The 26,588-nt window shown below is 40.3% G+C and overlaps 1 protein-coding gene and 1 long non-coding RNA gene across 2 annotated transcripts in view; one reads left to right on the top strand and one right to left on the bottom strand.

The window, feature by feature from the left end:
- The window catches only part of LOC109105637 (monocarboxylate transporter 10-like), a 48,679-nt gene extending 41,768 nt beyond the window's left edge, over positions 1-6,911 (top strand). Inside the window, exon 6 of the mRNA XM_042746099.1 lies at positions 4,318-6,911. Coding sequence (XP_042602033.1) covers positions 4,318-4,538 — 221 coding nt within the window. The 3' untranslated portion in view covers positions 4,539-6,911. The remainder of the gene's footprint in view (positions 1-4,317) is intronic.
- Positions 6,912-17,017: 10,106 nt separating this feature from the next.
- On the bottom strand, positions 17,018-26,235 carry LOC122141118. The gene is made up of 3 exons (XR_006157549.1): positions 26,157-26,235; positions 26,005-26,067; positions 17,018-17,404 (listed from the first exon to the last, which is right to left on the bottom strand). It is a non-coding gene; the product is annotated as an uncharacterized LOC122141118 (long non-coding RNA).
- Between the last annotated feature and the right edge of the window lie 353 nt (positions 26,236-26,588).

Raw genomic sequence — 26,588 nt, 5'->3', positions numbered from 1 at the left:
CAGACATAATACACAACAAAACTTTGTGCACTTATAAAATAAAGATAACAAACAAGGAGTGCTGTCTGCAGCCTTTGTCTGCGCTGATCTTCAGATACAAATGCGTCATTTTAAAATGAACTGTAACTCAGTGAATACTCAACGAAGAGACATGAGAGAGATATCTATAGAAAGCCTGACATGTCTACTTTTAAACTAAACAAGTGCTGCTGAAAAACAAATATTCTGTGATAAAGTAATCCATATGAAAACAACGCGATGTCCGTTTTTCACGTCTCCCTTCATTATCTTCTAATGCGACCACGCCCCCGCGCCGAGCGCGCTTTTGAGATTTAAATGTTTCACTGAAGCGCGCGGCTTTTGAATACGCCCACACAACAGAAGACAACGCAGCGAGACTGTTCTTCAAGTTTTATTAGTTTACTGTTTGCTTCGCGATGAGAGTAATAAGACATAAATCACCCCAAAAAGATGTGATGTGGTTGAGGATTTGAGATTTGGATTCCTCAGAGAAAAAAGAATGAAGCGCTTTATTCAGCAGAGTTCATAAACATGAGTAAGTCTCTTTTTATTTATTTATATACTTGTACTAGTTTTCACATAACGTGTAAACATTTTACTAGTTAGACTTTTTCCAAAGACTTTTTCCAAACTATAATTCCTGACTAAATGTATAATCAAGTGAAATATTATGAAGTTTCAATAACAATATACACTACTATACCATTCAAAAGCTTGATGTAAATAATATAAATGTAACAATAAATGTAACTGTAACAAATGTAACAATCATTGCTGTTCTTTCAATTTATCCCCCCTAAAAAAACCTAAAAAAAAATATTCTCAGCTCTTTTCAACATTAATAATAATAATAATAATAATAATAATAATAAATAATAATAATAATAATAACAATAAATGTTTTTTTGTAGAAAAATAAGATTGTTAAAAGGATTTCTGAAGGATTGTGTGACTGGAGTAATGATGCAAAAAATTCAGTTTGAAAGTCAGCTTTGATTTTTCCTAATAAACTGTTTAACTGCACTCACAAGTGAATATTAAATTATGTTGTGGGATAATTAAATATATTCTAAATAAACTACAAACATAAAATTATATAGATTTATTTTGTCCTCACATTCTTTCTTGTAACTCATCCCTCTCAGTGACACAGCTGACTGAATGGCTCATTATGCAGCTCACAGCTCACTTTGTCTTCTCAGGTGTGAATTCATGATAGTTGACGCCTACTCGCATATGACTTTTACCAACAAAAAGTGTCTTAGAAAATTTAAATCAATATATTGTTTTCTGTAAGTGAGTAAACAAGATGATTTTCACATCATTTAGAAAAAAAAATTCTAGGCTACAAGCTCCAGTTCTCAAAATTGCTTTTTTTTTTTCCTGGGAACCAATTTTCTATATGTGTTTTATTGCCTTTTTCAAGTGATTTAACATTTTTAGTTTTTCACTAACCACGCATAACATTTTTTTTCTCAAAAAACACAATCATGTACATACATGCTGCTCACATATTATTATAGCCTAGTTTGTGCTGATTACAGTGAGATTAGACTTTAGCCATTTAGATATTTATAAGAAACTGAAAAAAGCACAAATGTCAGGGCATGACAAAACTTCTCCAGGCCCCAAAAATACCCTTAGACTCCAGAGGGTTAAAGGTCCTCTGTGTCTGCTCAACATTCAATGTAAAGATGCAATGACGCATAGAAGCTGGACTAAATTATGCCAGTTTAGAGCCACCTCAGCCCCTACCCAGCTGGCACACAATGCCATGAGACGGTGATATTTGGTTAAACTTTGGTTGTGACATCAGGTGACCAAAATTCAATGTCAATTCAACATCTACCCCAGCTAACTGAATTTTGTTACAAGAACGTTCTCCAAATATTCAGTGTTGGTTCTGGGCTACATAAAAAATGTCCAGTTTCCTTGACGTTTGAGGAACGTTTTTTAAAAGGTATGATGTTCCTCAAAATGTTCTTTCAACTTAATTTTGATTTAAAATTCAACATTCTAGGAACGTTGATTCATAATGTTCCAAAAACATAAAAATATCCAGTTTCCTTAATGTTAGTAGAATGTTATTTAAAGTTTAGTATGATGTTTCTGAAAAATTCTTTCAATCATTCAAACACCTGCTGTGAACAAGCACTGAAAGAAAGAGTAATAAGAACACAAAATACAACTTTCTTCAGCCACAGCCTTAGATGAACTGAAGATAAAAGACATTAAATCTCTCAAGATCTGATTAAACAACTCCACAAACAGCATTACCAGCTTCAGTTATTACTAAGCAGATTGACTTTATTTCTGTCAAATGTCTACCGAAGATCTTAAGATCTTAAGATCTTGAGAATTAACAGAGGTTTAGATGTTGATGTCTTATTGAAAATGTTTCGTTTGATGTCACCATCATGGAGATCAGTGTTTGCTTTAGTTGGGCTCTTGACCCTAGAACTTTTGTTGAAGTGCTTCTTTTGCAGCAGTTGCAGGTGTTTTCAGAAAACATTTCTTGGTTGATAAAACAGCATACATGTCTGTTTTAATAACAGACAAATTACTGCATTAGAGTGACTTAATTAACTCAACCAATGTGAAGTAAAAGAACTTAACGCTGTTATTGCATTTTAAATGCTGAATGTTGAAGTTTGAGAGTGTATAGACACTATCATTGTTAACTTTGTGTTATTAATACACTCACAGACATCAACATTTGACATATGAAACACAACAATGGTGACATACTTCATGTCAGCATACAAAACACACCCATGGCTCCCAGAATGCATTGCTGAATTTTTATTTGTTATTGTCACCATTGTTGAGGTTTGTATGATGAGTTACACTTCCAAATAGTTTTGGACAATCTTACATAAAGCACTGAAATGTTAACAAAAAAATTCACATTTGAGTTTATTACTTCATTCTCATATAATATTTCAAAAACAAAAGTAGGCAAAACAGCATAAAAGGCAGATGTTCAATATGCTTTAATGCTAAATCTTTAATATGTCTGTTATCACAACAAACATGTTGATCTGCTGTATCAACACAGAAATGTTTTCTGAAAACACCTGCAATTTCTGCAAAAGAAACAACTCAACAAAAGTAAAGGGTCAAGAGCCCAACTAAAGCAAACACTGATCTCCATGATGGTGATCTCAAACGAAACATTTTCAATAAGACATCAACATCTAAACCTCTGTTAATTCTCAATAAGATCTTCGGTAGACGTTTGACAGAAATAAAGTCAATCTGCTTAGTAATAACTGAAGCTGGTAATGCTGTTTGTGGAGTTGTTTAATCAGATCTTGAGAGATTTCATGTCATTTATCTTCAGTTCATCTAAGGCTGTGGCTGAAGAAAGTTGTAGTTTGTGTTCTTATTACTCTTTCTTTCAGTGCTTGTTCACAGCAGGTGTTTGAATGATTGAAAGAATGTTTCAGGAACATCATACAAACCTTTAAATAACATTCTACTAACATTAAGGAAACTGTATATTTTTATGTTTTTGGAATGTTACAAATCAACGTTCCTAGAATTTGAATTTTAAATCAAAATTAAGTTGAAAGAACATTTAAGGAACATCATACATTTTAAAAACGTTCCTGTAACGTCAAGAAAACTGGAAATATTTTTAAGTTCTCAGAACCAACACTGAATATTTGGAGAACGTTCTTATAACAAAATTCTGTTCGCTGGGTAATGTCAGTGTTACACTGATGTCCAGTACCGATGTCAGCTGATGATGATATTTGTTTTTGTTTTTTTTGTGTAACCAAAATCCAGTGTCAAGTCAATGTCAAATTGGCGTCAAATACTGACGTCAACCTGATTTTCATTTTCAACCAAAAAGCATCATCTGTCTGACGTCATGTCCAACGTCAACCTGACATTATATTGACATCTACGCACAGCTGTAATTGCAGTGTAAATGCATTCATGCCACCTCTGAGGAGCATTAAAGTGTCTGTGTAAACACTCCTAAATGCAGCTTCAGAAATATCTTGGTTAACTCATTTGCATTTAAAACGGCACACAATAAAATGGCTTGCTGTGAGCAGAGCTGTTTTTGACAGGGTAAAAAGAGTGTTGTTTTACTACCATTGAGAAATTTTAACCTATATTACAGACTTTTTATTAAGACCCTAAAGAATCATATTAACTTGTGGAAAATGAGCATCCGATGACCCCTTTAACTTGCAAAATTTCGGATGAGAATTTGGGACTCAGTGTGCAATGGCCTTAAATCTGGCGTAGCTGAGAAGGTCGTCTGTCTGGTTTTGTGTGCAGGGTTCCTCAGAGACCGTCTGGGCAGCTATGACGTGGCGTTTTACCTGGCAGGCATTCCTCCGATCATCGGTGGGGCCATGCTGTGCCTGATCCCGTGGGTGGAGGCACGGAGGAGGAGGAAGGAGGCGCAGCTGGTGGCCGAAGCCACCGAGAAGATGCTGGAGAGCAAGAACGGCACGGAGGTCAAGGTGAAGCCCGAAGATACAGAGTCCGTCATCTGAGAGTGTTTACAGCGGACAGACAGATGTGTGTGTGTGTGTGTGTGTGTGTGTGTGGAGAGTCGATGTGATTTTCTATCCCTGCAGGAACATGCAGACTGGGCATAAAACAGGGCTTCTCCAACTATGTGATTTATGAGCTATGCATCTTTCAGAAAGTTTCCTTGAATATTTTTGTACTCCGCTTCTAGGCTTCAAAAGGGAAGTGAAAGTTAGACAATCGTCGGTTAAGAGGGGAAGATGTTTGCTGGTGCTTTGATGGATGTAAGCCCTGAGAGAAGAATCAAGGGATTTTATTTTAACCCACTTTTCCTTTACTCTTATAATCTAGCTATGCAGTGTTTTATGTCAGACTATATGAAGTCGCTCATATATTGTGTTGAAGGGAACGTCAGCCGTGCCATATGTAATTGTTTCCTCCTCAGCTTGGAAGATTCGAAAGATGTTTTTGCGAATGCACACTTCAGCCGTGAGTGTTTATTAGAGGAATCTTCACTGCATGACGACAGTGTTTTTATATGCAATTATCTAAGATTTTTATTTCACTGAGAAATAACAGTTGAGGAAACAGCTTTAATGCACAGAGCAGATTACGCAAGCAGATGTTTTATGATGCCGTCCCAGTGTTCTCGGTAAAGCTTTGCTTTGATTTTTTTAAAGAGCATAGTGTTTTATGTTCGAGGAACGCTGCTCTGAAACGTTTACAGGATGGTTTCCATGTGTTTTTGCCCAACCTGAGCAGATCTCAGTGTTTGACATTAACTGCGATTGTTGCTCTTTGAAATACATTTTTTTTAACGATGTTTTAAGAATCTGTGGTGTCCTTTGCTTAGATTGAGCTGCCATTGTGAGCTCAGCTTTAATAGCGACGTTCAGATTTACTGCCACTGAGGCCTTGACTGAAAAAGCACATATGCCAAGTCCTTTGCTTGAATTCAGCGACTGAATATGAATGTCCTCTGATTCCTAGTCACATGAAACAGTGTTTTCACAGCGTCTTGAGGTGATGTCAACGTCCCGCTGTTCTCTCGCAGATAGTCCTCTCGTGATCTACCTCAGTGAACATGATTCTGGAAATATCAGCGGATCAGAGAAGGCAATCACTGTAAACTCACTTGAAACGATGGCCACCAAGTTCTCATACTTCATACCTATCCCATGTTGTGTTCCTTTAGTTTTATATCTCTTATATCAACTAGCATTATTAGTGCCTTGACGACATGATTATTGACAGATGAATTATTGATTTGTATGGAATCTTAACCAGTGGCACAACCAACAGCTTCCAAAGCAAGTATTCGACTGATTTCAGTGCGATTCACAGGAAAGGCAGCCTCAGCAGCAGTACGTGGCGAGAGGCATCTGTCTGTTAAATCTGTGGGTTTATTATTTTTGAATCATTTCCATGTTTCAGATTGTCTCTTTTTTACTTTTTGTACATGGTCCTTTTATTGTATTTTTTTTTTCTTTAATTTATACTGTTCATGTAAATCATTGTTGTACACCAAACCAGAGAAGGTTTTGCTGCACACACACACACACACACACACACACACACACACACACACACACACACACACACACACACACACGTTTACTTAGCTATCTAAATGGGGACATCCCATAGGCGTAATGGTTTTTATACTGTACAAACTGTATATCCTTCACCAATCCTACAACTACATGTAAACCTACCCCTCAAAAAAAAGCTTTAATTAATTTTTATACCACTTTTACAAATGAGGGTGTCCCCAAAGGGAGGTTTTTTGAGATTTTGTCAGGTTTAGCTTACTTTTGGGTACATATTTGTCCCCAAAATATGGTTAAGTAGGCGCACACACGCTCTCTGTGATATAACCGTGGGTTGTTTTGACGGTCAGCACACAGCCGTGATTTACTCAGGGTAATCATACATGTCAAACAACTCCAGGCCTCAGCTAAACACCAAATTAATGACTTGCGTTCTTGAAGAATTTATTGAAAACTTTTTGTCCATCCATTTGTGATTGTAAAATTAAAAAACGAAATTTTCTTAATAAAAATTAACAACACTTTAACACTTTATTTTATAGATTGTGCACACACTTACCGTGTACTTGCCAGAAGTTAGTTCCTGGTTATAATAAGAGTAAGTACACAGTATGTATAAGTAGAAAAGCGCTGTAAAATTAAGTGCTTCTGAGAACAGACTAATAACAAAAACAGAATCACTTAGCAATCGACACGCGTTAGTTTCATATCAGTGACCTTGATCTCTTGACCTGCATGACTTATAGCTTCTGTTATTTTCTGTTGTTGTTGTATGTACCACACAGTTGGTTATAAATACAATTTTGAACTACAATAAAGAAAACATTATTGGTTGTATTAATGACATTTTGTGTTATTGGTTTTAATAATTATTCAGAGGAACCACTTTATCTCCTCTCAGGAGACTGTTCTTCAGATTAATAAAATGTTGTTCACAATGCTTATTTCAAGAACCTTTTTCCACTTTTAACAACCTTCTGTCCATTGGACAGCTTAATATAAATACACTTATAAGCACAAACACTTTTTAAAAAAAAAAACTGATTTTAAGTGTAGTCAGATAAAATACCAGAAGTGTTTTATAATTGCATTGCTTAAATCAACGATCACTTTACATACAATTTCAGTGGATTTTTATATATACTATTACAAAGTTCTATTTGGATTTTCATGAAAAACAGTAGAAATGTATTACTTCAGTAAAACCCTGTAGGTTATTGTACTCAGGCTGCTATAAATGCACATGATTGGATTATTAAATCATATGTATAACAGTGTGTATTCCTTTAGCATAAAGTACTTGAAGTGCTATATTTTAAATGTGGAAAAAGTGCTACTAATGACAAAGTAATAGTGTACTTGATTGTACTATTTAAAGACACCATAAACATGTAGTTAAGTATAACATATAAAGGGATTGTTAATTTAATTACATTTGAAATTTATTATTTAATCTATAAAAATATGTGGGCAATACATTATGAATGCATTTTTTCATTACATATTAATCTTCTATTTAAAATAATTAACAAGTGTATTTTCTATGTATGATGAGTTTATTTAAAAGTGTATGTAAGATGGTTTCAAGTGTACTACAATGGTGACTAAATACATTTTTTAATACAGAGAAAGTGTTAAAAGCACATTTTTAGTCCCATGTGGTGTCCAAGAAATAGCAGAGTTGAGTACACTTAGATCTTCTTAAGATTATCTCTAGAAGTACTAAAGAATAAGTTTTAGTATATTAAGTACAAAAATAGAGCACTTTAAGTACATTATAGAAGTGCACTAAGTCAGGTGTACTGAATTAAAGTGTATATTTCTTCATTTCTTTTCACCTTCAGATGTTATTACCTCATGATGTAAGACTTCCTGACTCAAACATAAGATAAAACACTCAAATGCCAAAACACTTCAGGATTTTACATTTACATTTATATAAAGCGATTTACAAGTGAGGACAATGGAAGCAAACAAATTTTTTTTTTGCGTTGAAGAACCCCATTGTCACCTCAATGTCAACTTGCAGTGGCAAAACTTTCACAGAAATAACAACTGTTAAAAGATTGGATAAAATATTTACTGCACTGTTCTTTAGACCACTTCCATCTGATTTACTCAGAACTATAAGCACCATCAAGCTCCACGTGAACATCTCAATAACAGCACTATGCATTTATTCCAGAGTTCGAAACAAACAAACCTCAGAACTCATTTGGACAATGTCCAAACATTTGCAAACAACTTTTGAAATCGTAAGAAAACATTATTCACTGGAGAGTCTAATAAAAGTCTTGAAACTATTCTCACAAGCATGTCATTCTGAGCTCTTTCACACGCATTAGTTATTAGCAGAACTGGTCTCAGGTTTATAACTGAGGTCACATCAGACGGTGATTCTTCACAGCAGAAGCACAGAAAAACTGCAGAAGAGATGAGTAACAATGAGATTTAACCCCGTCACTCACACGAAGAGTCCGATATTACCCTCGATTACACAGACAAACACAGTATCTACAGTGACCCCCCAAAAATATTTGAATTCACACTTTAAAAATGTGCAAATGTTGCTGCAATAGACAAAATATCAATGCCAGTATCAGTGATAAGAAAGAATGAGGAACAAACACACTTTACAATCAGAGCGTGACGGACAGAAAACAAGAGATGAAGTGTTGAAGATGTGTGCAGCTGTATTCATTTGACTTCAAGTCTCACTGGAGAAAGAGACGACAGAAACAAGGACTTCTGAGACACAACACTGCTGATCAATCACGACTCTAAGAGCGTGAATGATCTGCCCCAGTGTGCCTCCCATCCAAGCAGATGTACAAGACACACACACACACACACACACACACACACACACACACACACACACATACACACACACATCATATCATATCTGCCTGATAGTGCTGCTCCATCACTGTCCAGATTGAGCAATAAATGAAAGTACAGGAACATGCTCAGGTGATATCAGTTATTAACAGAAACACCTACAGATGGAGATAGTCAGGAGCTGTATGAAAAAGCCTATTTCCCTCTATCTCCAGCCTGAGGGCATCAGCTCACACTACTTATGGAGAACATGGCTTGGATCACCAATATATCTCAGGCTCTGCTTCTTTACAGACCTCTCAAAGATCTCCTGAAGAGAAGTTAGGTCGTGCTTCCGGCTCTCCTAACCACATTATATGGAAGAAATTGTTGTGTGTTATAATTCCTAAAAAAATATGTTTGTTTCATTTTGTACATTCTACTGAACAACAGTAATATAATTCAGTAGTGATATATTATTTTAACAGGTTGCGGTGAATACCTTTACATCACTGTGTGTCTATGATAAGACAGTAAACTGTTCATGCAGTGACTCTCAGAGCAGTTCTGGAGATGTTGTTCATGTATTTATGTCCTCATTAGTGAGACGACAGATGCTGAAATTAACGCAAGTGTCAAGAAAACTGTCAGTAAAAATAAACTGACCAAAAATGTTATGTTCATTCTAACCTCGTAGACAGGTTTTATGAGATTCATCCCATCTACAGTCTCTTCTGGTTGATAAATGCAAACTCCACAGTGACATTACAAACACATCTCCTCGCTCAGAGGATCTGACCAGCAGAGTTAACTCATGATGCTTGTGAAAACACGGACAAAACCATCAAAGACATCAGACTCTGGCATACACGTCACTTCATGTCGTGTGTATAACATGTATTCTGCAAACATGATAATAATAATAAAAATAAATAAAACAAAATAAAAAAATAGATACAGAAATAAATTAAGCAACTGGGAAATTGTTCTAATTGTCATACTGTTTTCTCCTACATTAGTTTGGTTTAGGAGCGCAGTCTGGAGATGATGCTGTCCACCACTGATCTATAACAGAGATATTATATTATATTATAGGTTATAGATGAGTCTATACACTAGAAATCTGACATCTAGATAACTCACAGAATGTTGGAGCTTTTAATTTAGCTCATTTTCCCCCTCATGAAAGTAAGAAATAATTAATGAATTACGAAGTAGGGCTATTACGCAAGTAATAATAAAAAGGGATCAGATATAATTATTTAAGATCGTGTTAGACCCAAATCAGCCCTGCAGCCCGAGTCTTAGCAGCAGTTTTCATAAAACATGTGATAACTTGTTAACACCAGTGATGAAAAAATAAATAAATAAATAACTCGAGGTGCAATCTTTATTTTGTTTAATTATTTGTATTATTAATTACTTTATATTATGTAATCATAATATAATTGGATAGGGTCATAAAATGATGCGATCACATAAAACCCTGCTAGAAGGTTATAATAACATACACTGTAAAAAAAAAGTCTGTAGTTTTTACAAAATAATTTTGGCAGCTGTGGTTGCCAGAATACTTTTGTAAAAAATACAGAAAAACTGTAAACACAATTACGGTCAAAAACTGTAAATTTTACAGTATAAAACTGTTATTTACAAACAAGAAAATTGTAATGTAAACCAGTAAATTCAACAACGCACACTGCTATTAAAATCTGTTTTGTACCTTTAACATACTGACAACCACCATAATAATGCAGGTGGTAAAAGAGAAAGCCACATGAAGAATCGAAGTTCATCACAAGTAGCTTCGCCACAAGCAGAAGTTTATATTAATATATAGAAGGTGCACAAAGTCATTCATGCAAACACAAAACACCATCATGGTGACACACGATACTTAAACAATTCAATAAACTTTCATTAAAAAGCAGAAGATGTAACATAAAGCCCAAATGTACAACTGATAACAAAAAACTATTAAAAAACATGATTATTTAAACAAAATACTTTCAAATGTGGAGCGTCACACAGGGAATTCTGGGAATATCAGTTTACAGTTTTTGACTGTAAATTATACATTGATTTGTTCTTTTTTTATTTCTAAAAACTGTAAAATTAACAGCATTTTACTGTAAAATTACATGAAATGTCTGGTTAGATCTTTTACAGTTTTTCCCTGTATATAGTACAGGAACTTACTGTTAACCTATTAACACTTTTTTTTTGTAGCGTTTTTACAAAATTGTACAGTTAAAATGACACTTATTTTTTACAGTGTAGCCTTTCTTGTAATAAATAGCTTTTAGTTTGTGGCATGATAATAACCATTATTGCCACAGATTTAGACTTGTATTTCAGCCTTCCTGTAGGCCAAACAGTAGAGCGTTATAAGTAGAGTACGCATATAATACGCAATTACAGATAGCCTATGGAAAATCAGTGTTTTTACAATTCAGAATTCAGTTTTGATATCAGTAATTAGATTTTTGCAAGTGATTGTTACTTTTGATATAAGGATTACCAATGTTATCGGTAAAAATGCATTCCTGACATAAAAAATAATAATTTTACAGTTTTTTCCAATTGCTAACACACTAAAATGACATGCACAGCACAATTATTTAAACTGACACACAGAGAGCAAAACTTCTTCTCAAGTCTCCAAAAGTCTAAACACATTTTCTGCTTTACACACATTTTGCATTTCAAAATGGCACTTTTTAAATGCACTAAACACAGTTCTCTGCATAAGACACAACAATCTCACATAAAGTCACATGTTTGCCATTTCAAAACACTGCCATTCAAAATGACACTACATGAGCTAATTGTCCAATTACATGTGCCACCTGGCCAAACACCTCAATGGTTAATTGTTAACACTTCAATCAGCACTATGAAAAGACCACAGGTGAGAACCTTTTTTTTTTACAACAACAATGGAAGACATTGCAGAGAGAGGAAGAGGAAGAGGACGAGGGATGTTGAGAATAAGAGGGGGAGGAAGAGTGAGAGGTAGGGGTAGAGCAGGTAGATGAGTTCATGGCCAAAGAAGACAAACACTTTCAAATGAAATCAGAGCAACCTTAGTATGTATCAACCATGGGCTGACAATGTGTGAGGCTGGACAGAGAGTGCAGACAAACTTGAGCCGTTTTACTGTCGCCTCGGTCATCCGGACCTTTAGACTGGAGAACAGGTATGTAACCAAAAGTTCATGTAGTACACATGTAGTATACCCCATGTCACAGTGTATCAGTTGGGTGACACCTGTTTACTTAGTGTATGACATCAGCCATTCATGAAGTGTACAAGTTTCCTGTACAATGTACTCTACTGTGGGGGAAATTATTTAGGCTGCATTGTCCAAGCCCTATATATATTTTTATTTTATTTTTTCTAATGGACTGATAGACGACACCATGGTGGAGGAAGGGGCCAAATGTTCACCAGGGTACAGGAAGCTGCCATTGTAAACTTGGTTTTGGAAAATAATGAAATCAGATTACGAGAAATCAAAACCATCATCCAAGTCAACACCTTAATTAACAACATTCAACGAGTCAGTCTGTCCACATTGGCTCGCATTCTCAAGCAACAAATCAGAATGAAACAACTTTATAAGGTTCTGTTTGAGAGAAACTCTCAAAGAAACAAAAAGTTCAGGCGAGCATATGTGGATGTAAGTACTATATTGACTGCAGTACACTACATGCAACATTGTTTCCCAGTGTACTGGATAACACCATATTGACTGATTTTTGTTCTTAGTTATCAGGGAGTACTGGAAATGGATGCTCATGCAATCCCATGAGTTCATCTTTATAGATGAGGCTGGGTTCAACCCAAAGACCAGAAGAAGGGGGAGAAACGTCATTGGCCACAGAGCCATTATAGATGTTCCTGGCCAACGTGGTGGGAACATCACAATGTGCGCTGCCATCTCCAGTATGCATGGTGTCCTCCACCGTCATGCCAACCTTGGACCATACAGCACAGCCCATATTCTCACATTTCCGGACAGACTTCACAACATTCTCATACCACCAGAGCATATGAATGATGCAGACCATCAAAGAAACCGGTACGTTGTAGTATGGGGCGACTTGAGCTTTCATCGTGCAGCCCCAGTCCAAAACTGGTTTGCTGACCACCAAACATTTCTCGTGCAATACCTCCCACCATACTCACCATTTCTGAACCCCATAGAAGAGTTCTTTTCAGCATGGTGGTGGAAGGTATACGACCGGCAGCCCTTTGTGCGCATGCCTCTTGTGCAAGCCATGGAAGAGGCATGTGATGAGATTGATGTGGGTGCAATTCAGGGATGGATAAGGCACTCAAGGCGCTTCTTCCCTTGATGTCTGGCAAGGGAAGATATTGCCTGTGATGTTGACGAGGCGTTGTGGCCAGACCCGGCTGTGCGGCAAGATGCTGCCTAATTATTTTTCTTGCCTCTTTTTTTTTTACTGTAATATATTTTTTCTGAAATTTTCTTTTTCAGTTTACTGTTTTTTGTAAGAATATTTTTGTTCAGTCCCATGTAAATATATCTGCTATGCATATGTTGCGCTGACTTGTTTACTGTAGTGATAATTTTTTTTAGCAAAAATTACAGCATGTGTGTGTATCTGCAAATATTTCTGTGCATGTGAACAATCTGATACATATTTTAGTATTATGGCAAAGCATACTAAAGATGGGGGTGCTTTTCATTATGCCCAACAGTGTGTAGTTGGTTAGGCAAAAATCTGGTAATATGAATGAAGTGTGTGCCATTTCATGCAAAAGTTTGATTTTGATAATGCTATGTGTAGTTTCGGTTGCAGTGCTTCATTTTGCAGGATATATGAGGTATTTTGCAGTTTGGGTGTGTGGTTTTGTGAATTGTGTGAACTATTTTTGATAAAACCAGACTAGTTTGAAAAATTGTGTGTTAGCAATTGGAAAAAACTGTAACTATTAAAGGATATCTACTATTCAAATCCTGTTAATCAAATCCACGTTAGGAGAGGGGGGCACAGACCCAGAAGTGGGGCGGAATCAAAGAGGGTGTGAGTAATGGCGGCGAACGCGGCGAAGTCAATAATAACAAAATATGAGGAAAATGTTAGCGGTAATGGACCAGAGACACTAGACAGCATTAATGAAACAGATAAGGAGGAAGATCTAATGGATATAGGAATGATTGGGGAGGAGGGTAATGGATATAAGAGGGTTAATGCAGGTACAAAGAAAAGAAAGAAAAAACATCAGGGAAAAGAAATAAGGAATTAAGGAGATAGTGGTAATGAACAGGAGGTGAGGAATGAAAATTTGGATGAGTTAAAGGTAATACTGACATTTAAAGAGGATGGTGGCATACAAAAGGTCAGCCAAATAGAACTAACTAAGGAATTGAGGAAAGTAGCTGGAGAAATGAAGCTAGCTGAAAATCTGTAATTGCATATTATATGCGTACTAAACGCTCTACTGTTTGAACTGATTGCACTGTATTTTACATATTCACTGTATTTTATGTAAAATCATTTTCTATTTTTAACTGTTTTAAATTCATTTTAAATAAGTCAATTTTTAAATCATTTTCAAAGTTTTAAATTTGCTTGTTTTATTTTTGTATTATTATTATTTTTGATTATTTTACTTTCTTTTATGTAAATCACTTTGAATAACGATTGTGTACGAAATGTGCTATACAAATAAAATTGCCTTGTCTAGCTAAAGTGTTAAAGGATGGAAATTTGATGATTGTACGTAACAATGAAGAGCAGAAAGGAAGAGTGATGGGTATCAAAGTAATATGTAAGAAGGAAGTTGGAATTAGTAGAATAGGAGGAAAGAGGCAATGGAGTAATAACTGGAGTGCCATTAGATGTGTCTGTGGAAGAGCTTAAGAGTAATATAAGTGGAGAAAAAATACTTGGTGCAAGGGGAACGTTTATGAACAGAGAAGGGAATAGAATGGAGAGCCTGTCAGTTGAACTTAGATTTGAAGGGGATGAATTGCCAGATAAGGTAAAACTTGGCTTTATCAGCTATTCGGTTTGACTATTCGTGGCCCCACCTTTAAGGTGTTATAATTGTCAAAAGTATGGGCATGTGGCCACGGTGTGTAAATCAAGGAAAAGATGTGCAAGATGTGGAGGGGAACATGACTATGGGAAGTGTGAGGGGGCAGGAATCAAGTGCTGCAACTGTGGAGGAGATCATAGTGTAGTGTTTGGAGGATGTGAAGTGAGAAAAAGAGCAATTGAAGTGCAGAATGAGAAAAATAAGAAGAATATAACCTACACTCTTAGAAGAAAAGGTTCTATCAGGCGCTACGTATTTGGAACCCCTAAAAGGTTCTATACAGAACCCTTTTTAAGGGTTCAATCAAAAGAACCCTTTAGGGTTCTTTGTAACCAGGAAAAAGGTTCTATATGGAACCTTTTAGGGGTTAATTCATTATCATTTGTTTTGTCCTTTCCAGATTAAATATTTCATATTATTGACAAACATCAAGACCCTAAAATGTAAAAATGTAATTCACATAAAAAAGTCACCCATGAATACTGAAAAAAAGCACACCGAAAGTGCATAGAACCAGTCATTTATTTATATTAACAAAAATAATTACTACACAGCAAAAAATCCAGAGTGAAATCAACTCTGCTGGGAGTACATGTGAGACCATACTCAAGAGTGTTAAAGTGTTAAAATAGGAGTGTTAAATTAACACTGAAGCAGAGTTAAAGTTAATGAGATAATTAAGTGATTAACTGAGTGATGATTGACCATTATTGACGAAACCTGATGTTAACAAGCAGAATCAACAAAGACAAAAATCAAAAAATTTTATGTCACCATTATAGTGGTCAGTGTTTGCTTTAGTTGGGCTCTTGACCCTTAACGTTTTTAAAGTTAGATTTGGTTTGGCTGTTATAATTCAGTTGTAATAGAGAGATGAGCAAAAATAAAAACAGGATTATGAGATATTGATTATGTTTTTACATAATAATTATTTGACCTGAATCACCAAACTTATTTAAAGCCTAAAACATAAAGGACATTACTAAGACAATTCAGCTAATAATTTATTCATGCCACAGTGCATCATGGGAGCCATGGATGAATTTTGATAGGTGGCACCCAGAATGCACTGCAACACAAGTCTCCTGCAACATGCTTTTTTGATTGTCACCGTCGTTGAGGTTCACAGGTTGATTCTTGATGTTTGCATGTCTGAATGAAAGACTCTTTTGAAAGATTTTTGAACAAACAACTTTTAAGAAATTCCACAGATTGTATTTAAAATGCTGGTAATCCTATGCTGAAGAATCATTCGGCCGCAATAATCAACAATGAAAGTTTAACTCAGTGATTCAGGAAAACCAATATTTTTTGTTTGCCCGTCTGTTTTATAACTCCAATTACAACAGCCAAACAAAATCTGACTTTAAAATATTAAGGGACAAGAGCCCAACTAAAGCAAACACTGGCCACTATAATGGTGACATTAAAATAGTGATTTTCATCTTTGTTGATTCTGCTTGTTAACATCAGGTCTCATCAATAATGGTCAATCATCACTCAATTAATCACTTAATTATCTCATTAACTTTAACTCTGATTCAGTGTTAATTTAACACTCCTATTTTAACACTTTCACACTCTTGAGTGTGGTCTCACATGTACTCCCAGCAGAGTTGATTTCACTCTGGATTTTTTGCTGTGATATTACTGAAATAATGCTACTGTAATTTCAAGTATTCAAGGCTTTAAATGTACAAATCAACATTAAAACATCAACCATTTAAAAATATCTCATAAATAATGAAAATAGTTTCACCTACATCTACATATTACAAAATAAATGTAAAAAATTACATTAATCTATCACTAATAAATAATGCAAATATACAGATTCATCTAAATTCCCATCAGTGTTAGAACAACATCAAGTCCCTCAAAACTACAAATCAATATTAATATAACTCACAATGGAAACATACAGATATAGAAGTACTTTCAAATCTACAAATTCATATTAATATCACTCATAAAGAATGTGAATACATAGATTAAAATTCAGATCAGCATTTCAGAACATCAAGTACTACAAATCTACAAATTTACATTAATATCACTCATAAAGAATTGTAATTACAGATTCAAATTCAGATCAGCATTTCAGAATAACATCAATCGCCTCATATTTACAAATGTACATTAGCACTATTCATGACATATCTAAGTATTATGATAATTGATTATACATTTTGAGCACTTGGACAGACAGTTTTTTTTTTGGCTGCAGGAGAGTTTAAACAGGTAGTGCTCAACAAAATTCATCGTGTGAGTGATGTGCTTGGGGTATTCCACACTGAATACGAAATAAGTAGCAAAGAGGCACTCCATTGCCTCCATCACATCCATTTCTGCGCTCACAATGTTGACACCCTCCATATTAATGCTGGCTCTTTTTGCATGGAGGGGTTTGAAGCTTCAACTATAGTCGGAGTTGGCTTTACTGATTCCTGCAAGTTGGAAAAACATAAATTATTTGTGAAATGACTTATAATACAGTAGTCCCAAAAGTTAAAATTCCATCAAAAATGATCATTTAGTCAACCCCATTTTGCCCAAAATTTGCATGACTTTTCTGTGGTGAAAAACAAAAGGCAGAATGATAGCCTTAGTCATGTTTAACTGCCTTTGCATACTTTCTTCCAAACAATTAGGGATGTGACTGACCATTTTTTACCACAGTGGTAAGGGCCAATTCACTGGCTAGGTTGCATACACAACTCACAAACAATCATGAGCACAGAAACTTCTTTTCAAGATCAATGCAATATTCATTAATAAATTAGCTTGGATAGCATACTGAAAAACTAAAAAGCAACAGTGTATCTGTTTTTGATTTAACTAAACTTGCAGCTTGATTATTGAAGAGACACTACACAAACATTATTCACACATGCAGTTTCTCACTTTCTCTCTGTTGTAATTTAAATAAATGCAATCCGTTCAAGCTACATCATTTCTGTATCTGATTTAAAGCATGCAGAATGCTAGATCTATAGGCCTGTTGCCCAAAAAAATGCATCAGTGTTTTTTTTTGCCTCCACATCTTTCATTTAAATTGTGCGAATGTTTTTGTGAGAAACTGAGCAGCCCTTTCTCATTTTTAACATCTTTGTATTTCTCCTGATATTACAAAGCAACTGTCAATAAGAGTAAAACATTCTTTATTAGAACATTCTTCAACAAGAGCAAGACATTTTTATTTAATTTTGTTGTCACATTCACAGAGTGAATCGTGGCTGTCAATTCTTTAAAATTATGGCATCTCAAATATCTGCTCATCACAATGAACGTCATACAGTTTGGAACTCTAAAGTTCAGATAATTTTCTGCATGTTGCTCAAAAACAAAATATATTGTGTGCAGCAGAATTTTTTTTTTTTTTTTTTTACCCAGTCATTTAAAAATAACACATTTCAGAGCTGTAACAACAATACCGTGATACAGTGAAACCGTGATATTTTTGCTTACACAGCAAAAAATCCAGAGTGAAATTAACTCTGCTGGGAGTACATGTGAGACCACACTCAAGAGTGTGAAAGTGTTAAAATATGAGTGTTAAATTAACACTGAATCAGAGTTAAAGTTAATGAGATAATTAAGTGATTAATTGAGTGATGATTTGACCATTATTGATGAGACCTGATGTTAACGAGCAGAATCAACAAAGACGAAAATCACTATTTTAATGTCACCATTATAGTGGCCAATGTTTGCTTTAGTTGGGCTTCTTGACCCTTAATATTTTAAAGTCAGATTTTGCTTGGCTGTTGTAATGGAGTTATAAAACAGACGGGCAAACAAAAAATATTGGTTTTCCTGAATCACTGAGTTAAACTTTCATTGTTGATTATTGCTGCCGAATGATTCTTCAGCATAGGATTACCAGCATTCTAAATACAATCTGTGGAATTTCTTAAAAGTTGTTTGTTCAAAAATCTTTCAAAAGAGTCTTTCATTTAGACATGCAAACATCAAGAATCAACCTGTGAACCTCAACGACGTTGACAATCAAAAAAGCATGTTGCAGGAGACTTGTGTTGCAGTGCATTCTGGGTGCCACCTATCAAAATTCATCCATGGCTCCCATGATGCACTGTGGCATGGATACAATTATTACCTGAATTGTCTTAGTAATGTCCTTTATGTTTTAGGCTTCAAATAAGTTTGGTGATTCAGGTCAAACAATTATTATGTAAAAACATAATTAATATCACATAATCATGTTTTTATTTTTGCTCGTCTCTCTATTACAACTGAGTTATAACAGCCAAACCAAATCTGATTTTAAAAATGTAAGGGTCAAGAGCCCAACTAAAGCAAACACTGACCACTATAATGGTGACATAATTTTTTTTTATTTTTGTCTTTGTTGATTCTGCTTTTTTAACATCAGGTCTCGTCAATAATGGTCAATCATCACTCAGTTAATCACTTAATTATCTCATTAACTTTAACTCTGCTTCAGTGTTAATTTAACACTCCTATTTTAACACTTTCACACTCTTGAGTGTGGTCTCACATGTACTCCCAGCAGAGTTGATTTCACTCTGGATTTTTTGCTGTGTAAGGTTATCATACTGTCAAAATCTCATACCGGCCCATGCCTAGTTCCAGTTAACTGTTTGGTTACTGACATTCTTCAAAATATCTTCCCTTGTGTTCAGCAGAAGAAAGAAATTCATACAGGTTTGAAACAACTTGAGGGTGAGTAAAGGATGACAGAATTTTAATTTTAAAGTGAACTATCCCTTTAAGAAAGAGCTTTAGAAACAGCCGTACCCTGGCCTGCTTCCAGTTCCTTTGACACCACTTGACTTGAACATAAAATAATCATTCATAAAGTTTGAAAAAGTTGAAGTGAATCACAAGAGTGTTCACATTGGGCTGTCTACAATTATCTAGCATCATAAAAGCATTCTGAGCCGAAGTGCGAGTAACGTTACATTTAACCACTAGGTTAGCTGAACGCTCAAGCGTTCTGTTCCCTTTCAGTCGGTCATGTTCGACGTTACGAATGGGATCTCGCCCGAGAGCCCAATCACCTTCGAGTGGTACAAAACGAGCCAATGGTACACAAAGTACCTTGGTCTGCGGGATTTGCATCGCGAGCTCCGCCCCGCAAAGCAGGTATATAAGGAGCAACGCGAGCAACTCGCATTCAAGCTTTCGCTTCGGAGCCGAGCACATCGCTTGCTGCTATCACCGGAGTGTTACAAGCAAGAGCTGGTGTTGGTGTGACAGCGCGATTCAGCGGTTCGTCTGGGTTTCCTGCGACAGCTCCCGCGTTCCCCTGAGTGCTTCAACACCTCTGAAAGAGCAAGATTTCTTTCACAAAAAGAGATACGGGCCAATTTGCGTCTTTTTAAAGATGTCATTTCGCTCGTGCGTTTCTGGGTGCGGTCGATACATCGCTCCTCGTGACGGTCACGATCGCTGTGTCTCGTGTCTGGGCTTTCAGCACGCTGAGACTGCGTTCGTGGATGGCTCATGTTCTCATTGCGGGGACATGACCATCTCGGCATTGTGATCGAGACTCGATTACCTTAAAAGGTATAGAGTCCCCTCTGCCACACCCCATTCTAGCTCTTCTTCTCGTAAGAGGGGTACTTCGGCTGGTGGCCAGGGTGATCTGAGGGTTACTGTGTGGGCTTCCCCGACGAGCCAACCTCCTCGGACCACACCCCCCTCACATACGCCGCAGCCGGTTGAGGTTTCGGATGAGTTTGCTGGACCCTCTCAGGCTCCTGACATCTCATTCGGGTCTCGCGAAGAGGACCGTATGTCGATCGCCGCATCACAAGGCGGGCTTGAGTCCTTGGGAGATGAGGGTTCGGCTGCGTTGCCTCCCTCGGGAGTGCCAGCGTTGTCCGAGTCCGATCCCGAGCTGACGGCCGTGCTGCTTTCCCGGGCAGCGGAGAGCATCGGGCTTGAGTGGAATCCTCCGCCCTGTCCCGAGCGCTCGAGGCTGGATGATTGGTTCCTGGGGGCTGCTCATGCGGATCGCCAGCACACCCCTCTTGTTTCCTTTCTTCCCGGAAGTGCACCAGGAAGTAACCAGTTCATGGAAGGCACCTTTAACTGCCCGAAACCGTTCTGGTACTTCCTCCGCCTTCACTGCCCTCGATGGCGGGGCGGCCAAGGGGTATGCTGGGATTCCCCCGGTGGAGTGTTCTGTTGCGATGCAACTGTGTCCACAGAGCACCTCCGCTTGGCGTGGTGGTCCCAAGCTGCCCTCCAAGGCCTGTAAGTTCTCATCCACTCTTGTGGCCAAGGCTTACAGAGCTGTGGGCCAGGCCGCCTCTGCCTTGCATGCCATGGCCTCACTTCAGGTCTATCAGGCCAAGCTGCTCCGGCAGCTGCACGAGGGCAGTGCTGACCCAGGGGTTTTGCAGGAGGCGCGCACTGCTACCGACCTCGCTCTCCGGGCGACGAAGGTCACTGCGCGCTCCTTGGGTCAGGTGATGTCCACTTTGGTGGTCCAGGAGCGCCACCTATGGCTGAACCTGGCAGATATGAGGGAGTCTGATCGGTTTCACCCCGCCGCCGCCGCAGCCGCCGCAGCCTGCTCGTCGCCGAGGGCGCCCCCCTGTGGCCTCCTCCACTCCCGCTCGGCCACAGCAGCAGTCTTCACCCCGGCCGCAGCGAGGAGATGGCCGCAGAAGGGCGGCGCAACCCGTCTCCTGCCAAACGCCGGGCCAAGCGGCGTTCCTGAGACGGGCGACCCAGAGTTGGAGACGTCAGCTCGTCAGGAGATGGTAGCAGGACCACTCCTTCCCCCGGAGGAGGGCCGGGGGAGAATCCTTTGTTCTCATTTTAATTTTGTTCCGCCACTGGCCCTGCGGCCGGTGGTACCCAAACCTTCACTAAAAGAGCTGTTTCCTCTACCTCCGGGTCCCAAGAGGGCCACGAACGACAGTTGGCGACGTGCTTCCTCGCCGCTCTCGTTCTCCTCTCCCCTTGCCAGTTTCCATGCAAAGCCGGCTCGAGAACGCTTCGCCTTCTCATGCCCTCTTTGCTGCTTGGAGTCAGACGAGTGCCCGCACTCTGCCCCCGCTAATGGACGCTATGCCTCCCATGCCGGGGCTGTCTGCTCCACCACGCTGCCCCACCGTGTGTACGCCTGTAGTCCCCTTGACCCACTGGTTCGGTTTCTGGGAGCCTGGCTAGAGCTCCCCAGGCCTTCCCGCTGGCTCATCCGGACGCTCAGGCTCGGCTACGCGATTCAGTTCGCCCGGCGTCTCCCCCCAGGTTTCGGGGGTGTCCGCGCGACGATGGTGGGCAAAGATGCCCCTGTCATGCGCGCGGAGGTCGCGACCCTGCTGGCAAAGGGCGCGATAGAGCCCGGTCCCTCCAGCCGACATGAAGTCCGGCTTTTACAGCCCTTACTTCATAGTACCCAAGAAGACAGGTGGGTTACGGCCAATCCTGGACTTGCGTGCTTTGAGCCGAGCTCTGCACAGACTCCCGTTCAAGATGCTAATGCCCAAGCGCATTTTCGAATGCATTCGTCGGATGGGTTGGTTTGGTTTGATGAGATTGAAGTGAAGGTACTTTCATGTCTCCATTCTTCCTCGAGACACAGACCGTTTCTTTGGTTTGCTTTCGAGGGGCAGGCATATCAGTACAAGGTTCTCCCATTCGGGTTGGCCCTGTCTCCCCGCGTCTTTACGAAGGTCGCGGAGGGAGCCCTGGCTCCTCTCAGGGAATAAGGTGTCCGTATCCTCAACTACCTCGACGACTGGCTGATCCTAGCTCACTCTCGAGAATGGTTGTGCGAGAACAGGGATCTGGTGCTCAGACACCTTGCCCGACTGGGTCTTCAGGTCAAACTTGGAAAAGAGCAAGCTCTCTTCCCTGTGCAGAGGATCTCTTTTCTTGGTATGGAAATAGACTCGGTCGCCATGTTGCGCGCAGCTTACAGACGAGCGCACGCAGTCACTGCTGAATTGCCTGAGACAATTCGAGGGCAAGAGAGCGGTTCCACTGAAACTGTTTCAGAGGCTCCTGGGGCATATGGCGTCCGCGGCGGCAGTCATACCGCTCGGGTTACTCCATATGAGACCGCTTCAGCACTGGCTTCACGACCGAGTCCTGAGATGGGCATGGCAACAGGGCACGCTCCGAGTGACCATCACTCCGGCCTGCCGCCGAAACTTCACCCCGTGGTTGGACCCCCTTGTTTCTATGGGCCGGCGTGCCCCTACAACCGGTGTCCAGACATGTTGTTGTGTCAACAGATGCCTCTGCCACGGGCTGGGGTGCCATGTGCAACGGGCATGCTGCATCGGGCTCCTGGACAGGACCCCGACTTCAGTGGCATGTCAATTGCCTCGAGTTGCTAGCAGTACATCTTGCTCTGCACCGCTTCAGGGCCCTGCTGAGGGACAAGCATGTACTGGTCCATACGGACAACACTGCGACCGTAGCGTACATTAACCGTCAGGGCAGTCTACGCTCCCGTCGCATGTCGCAACTCGCTTGCCATCTCCTCTTGTGGAGTCAGAAGCATCTGAGGTCGCTTCCTGCCATTCACATCGAAGGTAGGGTAAATTGTGCGTCGGACGAGCTCTCACGGCAGCAGTCTTGCCCCGGGGAATGGAGACTCCACCCCCAGTCGGTTCAGCTGATTTGGGAACACTTCGGAGACGCTCAGGTAGACCTGTTTGCCTCTCCAGAAAAATTCCCCACTGCCAGTTGTTTTACTCCCTGAACCGAGGGCACCCTCGGCACGGACGCCCTGGCACACAGCTGGCCCGCTGGGCCTGCGCAAGTATGCGTTTCCCCCAGTGAGCCTTCTTGCACAGACGTTGTGCAAGATCAGGGAGGACGAGGAGCAGGTCCTCATGGTTCCGCCTTTTTGGCCCGGCCGGACCTGGTTCCCCGAACTTGTGCTCCTCGCGACAGCCCCTCCCTGGCCAATTCCTCTGAGGAAGGACCTTCTTTCTCAGAGACGGGGGCACCCTCTGGCACCCACGTCCCGATCTGTGGAACCTACATGTGTGGGTTCTGGACGGGTCACGGAAGGTTTAGGTACCTTGCCTACCATCACTTCAGCTAGAGCCATGTCCACCAGACACGCCTATGCTTTGAAGTGGAACCTCTTCGTCACTTGGTGTTCTTCACGGCGTGAGGACCCCTGGAAATGTCCGATTGGGTCAGTGCTTTCCTTTCTTCAGGAGGGGTTGGAACGAAGGCTGTCTCCTTCCACCCTCAAAGTCTATGTGGCCCGCCATTTCGGCTCACCATGACCCTGTTGAAGGTAAGTCTCTTGGGAGGCACGATCTAATCATCAGGTTCCTGAGAGGAGCAAGGAGGCTTAACCCGCCTCGCCCTCAGCAAGTCCCCTCTTGGGACCTCGGAGTGGTTCTATCAGCACTGCAGAGAGCTCCCTTCGAACCCTTGCTCTCAGTAGAGCTAAAGTTTTTATCTTTGAAAACTGCGCTCCTGACGGCTTTGGCTTCGGTGAAGAGGGTCGGGGACCTGCAGGCATTTTCAGTTGACGAAGCATGCCTGGAATTCGGGCCGGCTAACGCTCACGTTATCCTGAGACCCCGGCCTGGGTACGTGCCCAAAGTTCCCACCCACTCCTTTTAGGGATCAGGTGGTGAACTTGCAAGCGCTGCCCCTGGAGGAGGCAGACCCAGCCTTGGCGCTGCTCTGTCCAGTACGTGCACTCCGCACCTATGTGGACAGAACTCGGTGCCTTAGGACCTCAGACCAGCTCTTTGTCTGTTACGGAGGCCAGCAGAAGGGAAAGGCTGTCTCCAAGCAGAGGTTATCCCAATGGATAGTGGATGCCATTGTCCTGGCTTATCAGGTTCAAGACCTGCCATGCCCCCTAGGGGTGAGAGCTCACTCAACTAGGAGCGTAGCTTCCTCCTGGGCGCTGGCGCATGGCGCCTCGCTAGCAGACATCTGTAGAGCTGCGGGCTGGGCGACACCTAACACATTCGCGAGATTTTATAATCTCCGTGTAGAGCCCGTGTCCTCCCGGGTACTCGCCCCTTCGGGCCAGTAAGGACCTGCTTGGTGTCAATCCGCTTGCTGCGCCATTCCACTCCACGGACTGGATGCGTGCACTATTTCCCTCAGGTGAGTTCCTCAGTCAGAACCCTGGGTTCCTCCAGCACTGTTGATGTCCAACACTTGCGTACATGCCCTTGGGTCAGCCCTGTGTGGGACTAGGTGCCTCCATGTGTTGTGATTCCCCTTTTCTGGGTAATTCCACGTGTGTATCTCCACAGTAAGTCTCTCTGCAGCATGTGTCTTTCCCTTGGCAAGTCCCTTGCCAGCTCTGTCATTGAAACTTCCACCCTGCGGGCTGGGTACCTCAGAGTTCTTATGTATCACCCGCCTTGGTAGATACCTGCCTTCGGTAAGTCCTCCCACGGGCAGGCGGCCTGCTAGCATACGTCCAGCTGGAATATGCTACCCAGTGTATTCTGTGTGAGCTATAGGCCCTCACTCGTGCTGGCCTCACGACAGGGTGCTATCACTCACAAGGGTCGCTGGAAGACAGCCATTTGGCGTTTTGTAAGGGACCCCATTCGTAACGTCGAACGTGACCGACTGAAAGGGAACGTCTTGGTTACGTATGTAACCCTCATTCCCTGAAGGAGGGAACGGAGACGTTACGTCCCCTTGCCACATCGCTGTTCCGCTGAATGGCCGGGTCACTGGCTCGGCTCCTCAGCAAAGACTTGAATGCGAGTTGCTCGCGTTGCTCCTTATATACCCGCTTTACGGGGCGGAGCTCGCGATGCAAATCCCGCAGACCAAGGTACTTTGTGTACCATTGGCTCGTTTTGTACCACTCGAAGGTGATTGGGCTCTCGGGCGAGATCCCATTCGTAACGTCTCCGTTCCCTCCTTCAGGGAACGAGGGTTACATACGTAACCAAGACATTCTGCTCTGTAGGGCTGTTCTTCATGACCATCTGAGTGTGCGGTCAAAAACTAGCTTAGAGCACTATCTGCAGTTAAAAACTAAGCTTAGGATCAGAAAACACAAAATTTAACAGTTCGCAACAAGCACAACAAAACTTACCAATGTAAGGCAACTTGTGACACTGTCGCGGTTCAGGCTGTTTCGTGTTTTAGTGTAAATCTGCTGTAGAAACATTGACAACTTCATTACTAATGGGTTTAAAGCTTATAACAAGTAAATTACATAAAAATCGATGTATTTCTCTGACTTACCACAATAATATTTCCGTCAGACCATCAATTTAAATCAGCAGACGGGGATCAGTCTCTTCTCGACTGTTGGAATTCAAAAACGTGCACTGCACTCGCGAGACAGCGCTGCGTGAATATGCTCGCGCAAATGCAAACAAATTGGTTTACTTTGTAAAATTAATGAAAATAATGAGTTTATTACTTATTTTCGTTTATGTTTGCTGTTCAACAGATAAAAAAATTAAATCCATAATGCAAAATTGTTTAGTTGCGGTACAATAATTTCACATAAATGACAAAGAATGAAATGAAAGAGAAGCAAACAAGGCTAAGTATGAAAAGACGAAAGCCTATTCAGCTATAAATGGCTTAGTATGAGCCCTTATGTTTGTTTTTGTACTGAGTAATTTCTTGTTATGATGATAATGATGATGATGATGACGATAAGGTCAA

Source organism: Cyprinus carpio, chromosome B20, assembly GCF_018340385.1.
Source record: "Cyprinus carpio isolate SPL01 chromosome B20, ASM1834038v1, whole genome shotgun sequence".
NCBI lineage: Eukaryota > Metazoa > Chordata > Actinopteri > Cypriniformes > Cyprinidae > Cyprinus > Cyprinus carpio.
Note: the sequence above shows the minus strand (reverse complement) of the source record. Positions and strands in the feature narration are given on the sequence as shown.